This window comes from Myodes glareolus, chromosome 11 (genome assembly GCF_982192425.1).
Source record: "Myodes glareolus chromosome 11, mMyoGla1.1, whole genome shotgun sequence".
In the NCBI taxonomy this organism is placed as follows: Eukaryota; Metazoa; Chordata; class Mammalia; order Rodentia; family Cricetidae; genus Myodes; species Myodes glareolus.
This window is the reverse complement of record NC_142036.1, coordinates 22,549,084-22,562,771: the sequence shown is the minus strand read 5'-3', so window position 1 is coordinate 22,562,771 and position 13,688 is coordinate 22,549,084. Positions and strand designations below refer to the sequence as shown.

The window sequence follows — 13,688 nt, the reverse complement described above, 5'->3', positions numbered from 1 at the left end:
TCAGTTTTATAATCTTATGGAGTCTTGTGTGTGATTTTCTTTGGGACTTGCTGGTTGTGGGGTACTGGGTGGGACAGAAACCCCAACAAGCCAGCCCTCGTGTTACAGCTGATAGTGGTGTAGATAGTGAGGAGGAGAGACTTTCTTGCTGCAGCACACACTCAAGTAGGCTGACAGCATGACAGGTCTATACCTACCTTGCTGGGCATCCCCGTTTCTTCAGGAACTGTAGTGGGAAAGCTGCAGAAGGCTAGACTGGGACAGTGTGAGCCTTCTTCTGAGGCAGCCTAGAGAGTAGGCTTACTCACCGGTGAGTAAATGAATCCTTTCTGAGAGGGAGAGACACTGTTTGGTGCCAAGGCCTCCAAGTACATAGCAATTTTTGTCTAGCTGTCACACTGGGCACAATGAACACATCACTTCACTAAGCTTGCATCTTCCAGCATCATCAGGGTACCAGACAGGACTGAGATAAATCAGATTTCTCCCAGTATCACAAATATTGCAGGCACCCTTAACACATTGTCCTGTGTATGGCTCTAGGTATGGGGATGGCAGGACACTGAAGGACCAATCTGTCAAGTGCTTTTTGCCTTCACCACAAAGCATGGTTTGAATGAGAACAATCCCATTGACACATAGCGATTTGGGGGAGTTCTTTCCCCAGATGTACCCAAATCCAGCCTGGGGTTCCAGTTATGCTCTCTCCTCACATATGTCATCTGGAATCGTCCCATAATCTCCAGAGACTGGACAGATAGTTTTTAGACACCACATACAACATGGCACCTGGGGTGTAAACACTATTGCCCCCCCATGCACACACATGTGCATGCACACCTACACAAGCTTCAAACTCTAGGGCTTTCTCTGGTCACCACAGATAGGCCATCCTTCAGCCCAGAAAGACTGGAGGGTCCAACACACAGGTTTTAAACTGTCAGCCTGTGACTTCCTAGTTGCCATCTTACAGCCTTCCCAGCAGTGCCAGGATAGAGACCGAGAGGGTGGCACAGAGAAGAGCCAATGGCTGTCTAGAAAACCCAAGGCTGCCAGGGACGTTTGTCCGATCTGTTATGGCAGTGGCACAGCAACATCTAGGAATGAAGACTAGTGGGTGGGGGAAAGGTTGAGGTCCAGGAAAAAGGAGTTTAAAGAAGGACAGCAGGGTGGTGCCATTTTACGGAGGCTCCAGTTGCTTCCATGTGGCTCATCTTGGTTCACACAGCCGTCTATGGCAAGGCCGATAAGAACTGAGCTTGGGAAAGCTGAAGTTGGTCCTGTGCTGGGGCACTGGAAGCTCCCGTGGTCTCCTTCCCTAGAGATAATAGAACTTCATACCTGCACCTGATTGCCAGCTTTCTTCCTGGGAGTGTCTGCAAGGTTTTTGCACGATCACAACCTCTTGAGGGTCACATTTCACACTGTTTGGGGGCCACCTGAAGGGGCTCCAAAAGCACATTGATTTGCCAGGAAATTCCTGGGGCCTCAGATTTTCGCTCCAGTTCTGCCCCTTTATTATTTATTTCTTCTACTCTTTATTTCTTCTACTCTTTGCCTCTTGTGGGACGATGCAGCGCCCACCATAAAAGTTTGGAACATTGAGTTGGGTGCTTCATAGCCTGGCACCTGGGAGAGTGCCCAGCACATGGCAGGTGTGTCCTTCATGATTCTCTCCCCTCCCCAGATGCTTTGTGTGCTCCATCAGAGGGAATGTAGGCTTTACCGCCTTGTGACCTCTGTCACCAAATCCAACCACCTGTGTGCTGAGGTAGTCAGCTGCCACAGCTGACCCAACCCCTGACTGCTAGAACTAGGCACACACCACCCAGGGTGCTTGCTGCTGTCCAAATTATAATTCTTATTATGTTTGACGTACCCATTCCCCCAAAAGTTCATGAACTGAAGGCATGGTCCCCAGAACAAATAGTGATTACATATGTGGCTTTTGGTACATGGTTGGATCGTAAGGGCTCTGACTTCATCAATGGGTTAATTTATTGGTCTGTTCATCATTGGTGGCATTACTAGGAGGTATGGAAATGTCAGGAGGTAGAACCTCACTGGGGGAAGCAGGTCACTGGAGCTGTGCCTTTAAAGAGTATGTCTGTGCCCTGCCCCCCACCCACTGCTTCCTATCACATGATCTTGGCCATGATGCTCAGACTTGCTTCAGGTCACCACAATGGAGCCATTTAAAGATTAAATAGAGACTGATGCCTCCAAGACTGTAAAAATAAATCTTTCACCTTGTGGTGGTTTGAATGGCAATGACCTCATAGGCTCCTATGTTGGAATGCTTGGTCTTCAGTCAGTGGAACTGTTTGGCAAGGATTACGAGGTGTGGCCCTGTTGGAGGAGGTATGTAACTGGGAGTGGAGGTTTTGAGCTTTCAAAAGTCCACACTATTCCTAGTTAGCTCTCCCTGTCTCATACTCATGGGTCAATTTGGGGTGTAAGTTCTCCGCTACGGCTTTAGTGCCCTGACAGCATGCTGCCATGCTCCCTGCCATGATGGTCATGGACTCACCCTCTGAACTGTGAGCTCCAAATATATTCTTTCTTCTGTGAGTTGCCTTGACCACGGTGTCTTTATGGCAATAGAATGGTAAGTGAGGCACACCTTGAAGTTGTTCTTACGGGTATTTGTCAAAGCAGTGGGAAACTGATTAACACACCAATCTTTCACTGTAACTCACCCAACCCCACAACCAGCCAGAGAACAGTCTCCTTCCTCCTTGGTAGCTGTGGCCAATGGCTTCACCCAGATGAAGACACAAAGGAAGATACAAGGTATGGTCCTTCTTGGACACCTGCAGTGGTGGCTCACAGCTGCCACTCCCTCCACTCTGCAGCATGGAGAAGGGATGAGCTGTCTAAGTATACAGTCTCCATTTTGGACCATGAGGATGGGAACTATGGTATAGAGATGACACAGCCACAAGAGATCCAAAAGGGGCTAGGAGGACAGGTCAGTTAATAGACGAATCGAGGCTGAAGGTCTCTCCAGACAGAAGTGAAAATACTTTTAAATACTTTCTTTTTCTATGTGTATGTGTAGCACATGTGTGTGTGTGCACGTGTGTGCCTGTAATGTGAAAGCCAGAAGTTGACATCAGGTGTCTTCCACTATTGTTCTCCACCATAACATTTGGGACACAGTCTCTCATTGAACCCAGAGTTCACTGGCTAGACTGTCTGGTCATTGAGCTCTAGGGATACTCCTATCACTGCTCATGCCCCACCCTGACTCACCTAAGACCATCAGCAAACATAGATATTTACATTATGATTCATAACTGTTGCAAAATTATAGCTATGAAGTAGCAACAACATAATTCTATGGTTGGGGATAACCACAACATGAGAACCTGTATTAAAAGGTCACAGCATTAGGAAGATTGAGAACCACTGCTATAGATCATAAAGCAGGTTTTTTAAAAAAAAAATAAAAGGTCAGGGAATGCAGGCCTAGCAGTCAATCCAATCTGAGGATTGGACCAACTGGGGAACACACACACACATACACACACTTGAATCTGTATTGCACATAGCATGGGAAGACTAGCTTTCTGTCATTATTCCCCAAATAATATGATAACTGTTTAAATAAGCACAGATGTCACAGTATCATGAGTAATCCTGAGGTGATTAAAGAATAAGAATGCGTGTAGCTCACATGCCAATATCACACCATTGTCTTTTCAACCTGTGCATCCAAGTTCTGTGACCTCTGACCAAACTCGGAGAGCCAGCCTCATGCAGACACTTGAGGATGATGCACTGCTGTCATTCCTTCTTGGGACTTTGTTCAAAAAGACTCAAGGCAAGTGGTCAAAGCCGAGCAGGGTTTTTACTGCTGTGAAGAGACACTATGACCACAGCAACTCTTATAAAGGAAAACATTTAATTGGGACTGGCTTACAGTTTCAGAGGTCTAGTCCATTATCTTAATGGTGGGAGGAAACATGGTGGGTGCAGGCAGACATGGTGCTGGAGAATGAGCTAAGAGTTTTACATCTTGATCTGCAGGCAACAGGAAGTGAACTATTTACCACACCGAGCAAAGCTTGAGCATAGGAGACCTCAAAGTCCAGCCCCACTGTGACACACTTCCTCCAACAAAACCATACCTTCTGACAGTGCCACTTCCTCTGGGGGGCAATTTCTTTCAAACCAACACACCCAGTAAGAGGGTGTTTCCTGTGAAGGCAGATGGTAAAAGTACTTTTAGGAAAAGAAGGACAGTGTCATTTCTGGTTGGAAAAAATACATGCACCTATATGTACACACATATCCACATACACAGAGACACACAGACACACACACACACACACACACAGAAAGAAGTTATCAGAGAAAAGTAATCAGTTCAAGAAATTTATTTTGAAAATTGTTCTTAGGAATACATGTGATTTTCCAACGTCATTCACCATAGCACCAGGCCCAAAGTTCCATGATAGAAAACTATCGAGTAACAAACACTCCAGGGGGATTCCCATATAAATTATGCAAATATTCATTTATATCTCCATTTACAATAATCAATAAATAAGAGTGCACATTCACACAGCATATTTTTTTTACAAAGATCCCTTTGTTTTCATAAAGCTATAGCTCTGCATACTAAATAGACAAAATAATCCTTGTACCACAAAATAACACTTTGCTTTTGTCCCCAACAGTTCTGCAACTTTCAGGCACAAGCCATGGGATTCTCTGCCATGACATTAAGAAAACATTAATTCTGTTAACTATATCCCAGGCCCTGAAGGAACAAAACACCCATCCCCATCCAAGGAAAATTCAAGACAGAATACCATCCTGTCTCCAGGCTTCACAACCTGTCCCAACAGTGCTTGGGAGGGAGGAACATTTTCCTGTTTGTCTTTGGCCGATATTATCAGCACAGAAGTAAATAATGCAGGTAGTATTGTAAAGTCCAGTTTCAAGGGCAGAAGGCAGAGGCACCTCTCACTGTAGAACCCGCCCTCCCTACCACACCCTCCCCAGGGATGCTGTACACAGCTCTCTTGGCTAGTGTAAGAGGAAAAGGCTGGGAGGGATGGAAAGATCCAAGCAGTAGCTAATTATTCCTAGAGCTAAATTCTTGAATTTCAAAGACATCTCCCCCTGGGACACTGAGGTTCTGACTTAGAGTTGCAAAGTTCCACTTCAAACCTTGTAACTGTCAGGCCACCCCTGGTCCCCCCCCCACACACACACACAAGGCACCTTTTCCAGACATCCAGCCTGACGCAAGCTCTAAATTTTGGCAGTTCACTCCTTGACACAAGCGCACTTATTAAGCGAATAGGCCACTTACAGAGATAAAAAGAAACAAGACCTTGCTAAGCCTGGAGCTTTAAGCCCTGAGAGGACTTTTTTTGTGGTTCTCCAACCTTCCACCCTGAGAGGTAAATGCATTATCTGGGGTGTGCGTGGCTGAGCCAGGGTGTGATTCCCAGGCCAGGGCTGTCTTAAGCTTGGGAACTCCCCAACTTTCCTTTAAGACATTGTCTCTATCGTCATGTGACATTTGAGAGCACAGGCATTCTGTGGCTGCTCGCCCCACACAGTCTTGCAGTCTCCATGCCTACAGACTTGATGTGCAGGGAAAACAAGCATTCGCTATCACCAATGAAACAAGCCTCGACTTAAATGAGGTTTCTCTATTTCTTCCTTTTTAAATAACGATACAAAAATTCATGACTTTCAAACTTAAAGAAAAAATGATTCTCATGTAAGAAAGGGCGATGATAACTTTATCCACGGAATTCACGGTCTTCCATTCCTGTTTTTAACGCTTGAAAATGTTTATTTGAGAGGCTTGAGAAGCGGCTCAGTGACTCAGAGCACTTGGCACTCTTGCAGGCAACCTACGTGGCTCGAAACCATCTGTAACTCCAGTTCCAGGGAACCCAGCGCTCTACGCTGGCCTCTATAGGCACTGCACACATAGTACAAATACACACATGCAAGCAAAACATTCACACACATTAACATACAAATAAAATCTTTTGTAAAGTTAATTTTGTGGGGATTTTTTTTTTACCCATTTGGTTTTATTGTTTGTTGTTTGTATTTTCTTCTTTTGTGATAGGATTTTGCTCCTTGAGCCAGGCTGGCAATCTTCCTGCCCCAGACTCCTCCATGCTAGAATTATAGGTGTGCACCACTACGGCTGGCTTTCGATCCTCACTCTTCACTATGTTCTCCTAAATGCTTCTTTCTCTAGGTTTATGTTTGAAGGGAAAAGCCTGGATTCTCTCTCCAAGAAGCATGCATTGGAGGTGGAGGCAGGGAGTAGTTGGGGGCAGGGCACGGTGCTGGTTGAAGCTACTGAGGGGCTGTGGGTTTGGTTTGGAATAATGAGTTTTTGCTGCTACAAGCTAGAGCCAAACATATATTTGCTGTTAAATTTACTTTTGCAGGTTAACCATGAATTTCGTGAGATTTAAGTAGCTATGCACAGGTTGGGTCAAAATGTGCAAAAACTTGGTGGGAAGACAGTGGGCAGGGATGAGGTAAAGAAGGGATGCTCAGAGCATCCCACCCACACCTCCCAGGTAGACTAGAGCCCCCAAATCAGAATATTCTTGGATTATCACTTCATTTTTCTTTTTTTCTGGTGTGGTGGGGGGACGTTCAAGACAGGGTTTCACTGTGTGTAACCCTGGCAATCCTGGAACTCACTCTGTAGACCAGGCTGCCATTGAACTCACAGAGAATCTAAGCAGTAAATCTGTCAGCGTTAATTAGCTGGAGGCTGTGACCACCTTATCTTTGGAGCCAGTCTTTTTGATCCTCCCTGAAGGAAAAACTTTCCTGGACAGTTGGTCAAGTGAGTTTACAAGTAGACAATGGCTTAACACTTCCTCTTGTAAAAGCTGCTGGAGGATGAGGCAGAGTGGGACTCCAGAGAAGCAGGCAGAAGCCATAGTCAAGTGAACGTCGGGGAGGAGGTGCAGTCCAGGCAAGGCTGTTCTGTCTCACGTTGGCTAACGGGTAAGGGAAAACTTCCACAGCAATTTTCAGACAATGAGAGAGACAGCAGCACCAAGTCTTCAGTCACTCACCCAGATCCGAGATGTGCTCATGAGAACATCCCCTCTCCAGGATAGACTAGAAGACTCACGGGATACTCGGGCCCAGACCCTGGCCGTTAAACCTGCCTCACCTGGAGTCCAGATAGGAAAATCAGTGATGATCCCTAAGGACGGTGTCTCTAAGCAGGAGAGAGAGGAAGGCTGGGCCTCAGACTGCACTCAGCCCTCTGGAGTTTGAGAAGATGAAATCACACGGAGGAGTCTACGTCATCATGACAATGACGTTCACAGAAAGGGACAGGTGTCACCATGGAAGCCAGGCTTCCGAGGTGTCCCCTACTCACTGGGTGACTTCTGGTGGTGAGATGTGTTCCAGTGGTGTTCGGAAGCCTCACCGAGAGTGGCTGCAGTTTTATACAAGCCCTACTTGGGAAGGAGTGGCCATCCCAAAGCCACCGGCTAGAAAAGCGAGGAGGCTGTATGTTCTCAGTTTTGCTTTCTTCAGGTTTTGTTTGTTTGCCTTTTGTTTTCAGCACCACCTTACTGTACTGCCTGGACTGGGGTTGCAGACTCAGATGAACCTCCACCTCAGCTTCATCTCTAAAGAAGACATTGAGCCTTCACATGGTTCCCAAAGCCACCAAAGAAATTGTGACTTAGAGAATTCTTGCCTTCTGGGGCTGGAGAGATGGCTCAGAGGTTAAGAGCATTCACTGGCTGTTCTTCCAGAGATCCCGAGTTCAATTCCCAGCAACCACATGGTGGCTCACAACCATCTATAATGAGATATGGTGCCCTCTTCTGACCTATAGGGATATATGCGTGCAGAATACTGTATACATAATAAATAGATAAATCTTTAAAAAGAAAAGAATCCTTGCCTTCTCAATGCCACTGTTTACAGTGCAGGTGAACATTGCTGAACGGGCTGAGCCATGGAGTGGACAAACACAGGTCCTGGGGCAGACAGAGTGTTGGAGTACATTTCTCCACTAAAGTCACATCTGTCCAGCAGCCTCAAGACTTTGTCACCAACAGCTAAGGAAAACCACAGCTTTGAGGGGGAAATCCTGCCCAAACTCCAAACATAACTAGTAGAGAACCTTGTCTGCTGTCTGGCAAAGGCCAGTGTGGACAACCTGTTCCCGGCATGGGAGTTAAGGGTGGGGTGGTAGGTATAGCAAGGGTAGAAATCAGGTGACCACACAGACTGCATCTTGTGAGGATTTTGGAGATCTAAGTGTTCCGTGGGAGCAGGTGGCAAAACTAGAAAGGAAGAAGAAGGAGGAATGCTTCAAACAGGGCTTTCTTGTGCTGCCTGATGCTCTCCCACCCGTGCTGTCTTATAGCTTCAGAAGATTCACCCAGGACACTGAATTTAGCAGGACAATGAGCTACCTAACCCACTATCAAGAAAACCCAAAGGCATTTATGGATCAAGATGGCACACTGAAGCTGAGCAGGGTAGTGTATGCCTGTAACCTAGCACTTCGGAGAACGGGGAAGGAGCCCAGCCTGGGTTATTTAGCAAGACTATGTCTCAAAATACAAAACCAAACAGCAGTGAAACTAAGTGTACAGAACATAGGTGCACACTTATTTTGCCAGTCAGAATAAATGTGAAGGAAAGAAAGTTCCATAGCCATGGACAGGAAAGGGTAGACAGAAGGCCACAGACACCATCCATTCAGAGCTGAAGCAGAGGCCACTAAGAAGGAAGCAGGGAAAGGTCCTCACAACACGTACCTGCAGGGGCAGCACTTTGGCACCTAAGAAGGGCTTGTGAATCGGAACGGTGAAGGTGGGGTAAGACATGGTGCTAATTCTTGGGCCCCCTGCCCGGCCCATGCAGCCAGACGAAGGCTTTGCCTCCTTCTAATAGAGAACAAGAAAAGTGCAACCTAGGCACACAAGACTAAGCAAGGCAGGAGCAACTTCAGGAGGTGACATGGTGATTACTGAGACAGACTTCTTCAAGGCCGGGACTCAGTTCTCAGGGGTCTCTGGGTTCCACCCTATGGATTATGCACCTGGCCAAGGGAGCATCTGGGAGTTAAAACCCAGTCTCTGTCCTAGTTGAGGACTGATCTGCTCAGAGGAAAAGAAAATAGCCAACCTCTGCCAGTTAAACCAAGCATGCATGGTGGGTGGCTTCTGACCAGAGGGGGCAGGATTACCGCACTCACTGCACAAGTGCACTGCACGGGCTATCAGCAGCCCTGTGCGTGTCCCTCTTTTCCATGCAGGAGCGGTGGGAAGATCTGTAAGCACATGGCAAAAGCTCCAGGAGACACACGCACCCATTGATATGCTAAGCGCTTCAGAGGTGAGCCAGACCACTAGGGGACACTAGTCTTACCAGATGGTCATTGGAGCTTCCTGCCAGCTCCTGGATGCATCACCTTTAAAGATGAATAGACACAGGTATTTATTCGTAATGCGAAAGGTGGAGACTGAGCCCAACCGAGAGAAATGAGACTTAGAGAAAACGAAGGCAATTCTGAGAGTAGACAATGACCCCAAGACTTGTATCACCCACAGAGAAGACCCGGACCCCTGAACCAAGAACAAGGTGTTATGTGGCAAAACCCAGAGAACAGAAAGGAGGCTTTCAGAAGTTAAAAAAATAAAACATTCGTGTTGGAAAGAGAAGGTGGAAAGCAGACACATACAGAGGTGAGGGATTTAAAATAGATACAAATATTAGATGAGCCAGGGAGGTCCAACCCTGGACCAGCCAGGGATTCAGAAAGCAAGCAAGCAACTGCAAGAGAACTTCCGTGAGGAAATAGGTACCACAGCAAAGGCACGACAGCATCAGGTCAGGTCCCCGAGAAGAGACTGGTGTTATCTCCAGGAATGGGGAAGGTTCACGTCATGCATAAAGGCATGGGGATAGGAATGGCATCAGAAATTTTAATAATGTCATTGGCAAGGAGTAGTGAGGGCAACATTTCCACCTGCTGATCTATGTCCAGCCACATGGTAAGGGCAGAAGACAGACATTTGAAGTCATGGGGGGGGGGGAATCTAAAAATATTTACATTTATTTCTCAAGCTCCATTTTTCAAGAAGTTAGTGAAGAATGGATGGAGGGGGAAGGGGACGGGACACAGAAGGAAAAGGAAGAAAGGGGGGGAAGAGGGAAGGAAGATAACAAGCAAGGATATGTAACCACTACCCACAACTTAGCTCAGAAGTGCAGTCCCCACATACCCAAGACAGTATTTTATTGAACTAGGGATGCATCTATCACGTGATATAACTACATTGAGGAAACCTCGTATGGTACTGGTGACAGGGAAATTCACATCTAAGGTATTAGCAAGCCTGCTGCATGTCACATAGGAGCACAGAGAAGAACAGCTTAAAGTGACTAAAGGGACTACTGCCACAAGCAAGCCTCAGGGGCAGCTATCCTCATTTCAAACCTACAGCATTTTCTCATTTAACAGATGCTAAGCAAGGCTGAAAACATGACTCCGTGGTGATGGGTGCATGCTGCGCTTGCAGAGGACCCTGCCTCAGTTCTTAGTACCCACACAGGGGATCTGATGCCGTCTTAGGGCCTCCATGGTACTTGTACTTATGCGCACACACACACACACACACACTTTAAAGTAAATCTTTTTAAAATGTCAAGGGATTGGATGGCCTGCCCAGCAGCTTCCCACAGTCACCTCTTCTATTCACCCCTACACTCCATGCGATTGCTTTTCCCTTTAAAGTAAAGCCGACTTCCTGCCAGCCTGAACCCAGTGATTCTTGGGCATCTTACCTGAAGACATTTTAAAGGCTGTTAGCACTGTAGGAGGCGAGAGAAGGAGCGTGCAGACTTCTGAGCCTGGTCTAGTCCCATAAAACACATGATTCACATCTGGGCCAGCTCTTCTTTGGTACCTCATCTGGGAGAGAACTGCTATGCGCAAAGACATAAAACATCTCACACAGCACCTTTATCATCTGTACTTTTGAACCTCCAGTAGGACCAGGGAGCTCTTTAAGTAGTTCTCTTTCTAGGGAGCTTCAGGCCTTCAACCTGGAATTGCTCCAAGCTCACAAAAGCTTTCCCCCTTGGAAGGCCTCAGTTCTTTCTGGGAGGGGAGGCAGATGCCAATCAAAATGGTTGAGAGGCCAGGTTTCTGGCTGTCCTGACTCAATGTGCTACATGAATTATTTTTAATTGTATTTAAAAACAAGCAAGTCTTTGGCTTGCTTAAAGAGAATGACTCCCGGGCTAAGAACAATGCACACATGTCAAAGGCAAGATGTGATTCCATCTTCATTGTGGATTTGATAGCATTTAGTATCACCATGGGAACACACCTCTGGATGTGACGCTAGAGGTCTTTCCAGAAGGTCTCAACTAAAGAGACACAGCCCACCCTGAGTGTGGGCAGCACCATGCCATGGGCTGGGGGTCCTGGGCTGACGAAAAGGAGAAAGTGAGCAGGTACCAGCGTTCGTGTCTCTCTGCTTCCTGACTGAGCAGGGTGATGCGCCAGCTCACAGTCCTGCTGCTGTGACCCCCTTTATCATGGACGGTGACCCTGGAATCGTGAGCTCCAAACCCCCTTCTTCAGTTGTTTTCTGTCACTTCTTCTGTCACAGCAACAAGAGAAATGAGCAGCGCATAAGCCTTTGCAGCTGCCAAGAACATTCTAGAAGGACCTAAGGATAAGCTTGAAGGTTAAATAAAAGGTCGAAAAATGATGGCTTTGTTTGAATGAGAACATTTTACTTAGTTTCTTGAGCGACGGTTCTAGACTGGAGGTCATGTGGTCTGCGAGCTCATGGCCAGTCTGTTTTGGTGGGCTGTGTGACCTCAGGCAGCCTGCTTTGCTTCTCCGAGTTCAGCTAAATAAGATGTTCCCTAAGGCCTCCTCCTGACTAACAGTTTATGGTTTTTATTTGTTTTTTTCTTTCTGGTTTCTCGAGACAGGGTTTGTCTGCATAGCGCTGGCTGGCCTCAGACTCGGAGATCCACCTGCTTCTGTCTCCCAAGTGCTGGGATTAAAGGTGTGCGCCACCACTGCCCGGCTCAGTTTACAGTTTTATAAGGGCTGTGTAGCATGTGCTTTTTTAGAGAGGGATGACAAGGGGAGGAGGGACCAAAAGTCTTCCCAGACCTGAGCCTTTGCACAGAGAGGAGGGCAAGAGGATGCTGGGGAGGGGACTGAGGACAAAAGGGGGGATGAGGAAAGAAGCCACTCCTTTCACAACATGCCTGCCCTGACCTACACCCTGGTGCTCCCCACAAAGTCTTTTCAAGGTCTCTGTTATGGCTGACTGCAAAAGATGCTGGTGCCGAGGTGTGCATCCTGAGTCCAGAAACCTGCAGAAACTCTTCCAGCTCCACCACGGGAGTTTATTCTGACCCTGGCACTTCCAGCACGCTGGGGCTCTGCATGCAGCCCCAGAAGGACTTCAGATTCTGTACAGAAAACTCAGTAGGATGGGAGGAAGTCTCAGGGCTATCCGAGTCAGCCAGCGTCCTGCTTTTAAAGCAAATCTAGACTGATTCCTTCTCTTTCATCTGCCGGGAGGTCCTACTGGTGGAGAAGGCTTGCAAAGTACAGCTCCACCTCAATCCAATCAACGCGAAAGTGAATTAAACACACAACCCTCCAAGAACACCAAGGTGAAAGAATGTGCCGTGGCTCACAACCAAGCTGGCAGAGTACCCCTCTTCTTTGGAGTCTGCCAATGCCCAGGTGTAATTTCTGGGGAGCAGGCAGGTGTGTGCCAAAGAACACAACAGGTCGTCAGACTGGGAGAGGTTCACGGGAGCCACGGCATCTTCACTCAATCACTCACACGAGGAGAACAAGGTACCTTCCTTCCTAGTACGGACTCTGTTCTTTCTTGAAATCAGGCAGACCCTCCCCTGAGATAAAAGTAAGTTAACTCAAGCTCCTCCAGGAGCTTGAAAACCTACATGTTCACACGCTAAGCCCCAGGTTTGGGGCACACCTTAGTAAGGACGCGCATCGATCAAACAAGGCACATAAGGAGGAATCCTGTTCACAGACCTAGTCTCCAACCTGAGCTCGGAGCACACAGTCAGGGAGGGAAGCATGCTCTCAGGTCTTAGAGAACCGAGGGGAAACTGGGCAGAGACTGAAACCAGACAGCAACAGGAGGTGGGGCCTGTGCCCCCTCTGAGGTCTTCCATCTCTGTAGAAGTGGCTCGACCCCGAACAGACAGTTAAAATGCAGGAGGCAAACTCCACCCTGGTTAGGGTCCTGTCTTTTTATTCTCCAGACACACGCTTCAGAGCCGGCTGACATCAAGCTGGGGGAAGAGCAGCAAGCAATAGACCAGGAGCCACAGGAAAAGAATGAAATAGACCACGTCGGGCTGCTGTACGAACTGTGTCAGGGAGTCGTTGGGTGGGCTCTGGCTCCCCAGGGGCACGGCTTCTCCGGAGGAGTTGGTGCCAGTCCTGCAGAGGGACAGACAGGGGACAGGATGGTCACTGGTGAGGTCCCTAGGAGGACCACATCCTGAACCTCAACCCCACTGCCACCCTGAAGATAACGGTTCCTATGATACATCAGAAGGTTCCCATCAGTGTATATACTTCCGCCCAGGAAGTCCTTGGAACACCCACACAGAACCCATCTGTATCCATGACC

The 13,688-nt window shown here is 47.6% G+C and overlaps 1 protein-coding gene across 5 annotated transcripts in view; it reads right to left on the bottom strand.

Moving 5' to 3' along the window:
- Nucleotides 1-4,367: 4,367 nt before the first annotated feature.
- The window catches only part of Clmn (calmin), a 101,627-nt gene continuing 92,306 nt past the window's right edge, over nucleotides 4,368-13,688 (bottom strand). For all 5 annotated transcript variants that reach the window (XM_087911532.1, XM_085697892.2, XM_087911529.1 and 2 more), the window contains one exon: nucleotides 4,368-13,495. In XM_087911532.1, coding sequence (XP_087767658.1) covers nucleotides 13,324-13,495 — 172 coding nt within the window. In that variant the 3' untranslated portion in view covers nucleotides 4,368-13,323. The remainder of the gene's footprint in view (nucleotides 13,496-13,688) is intronic.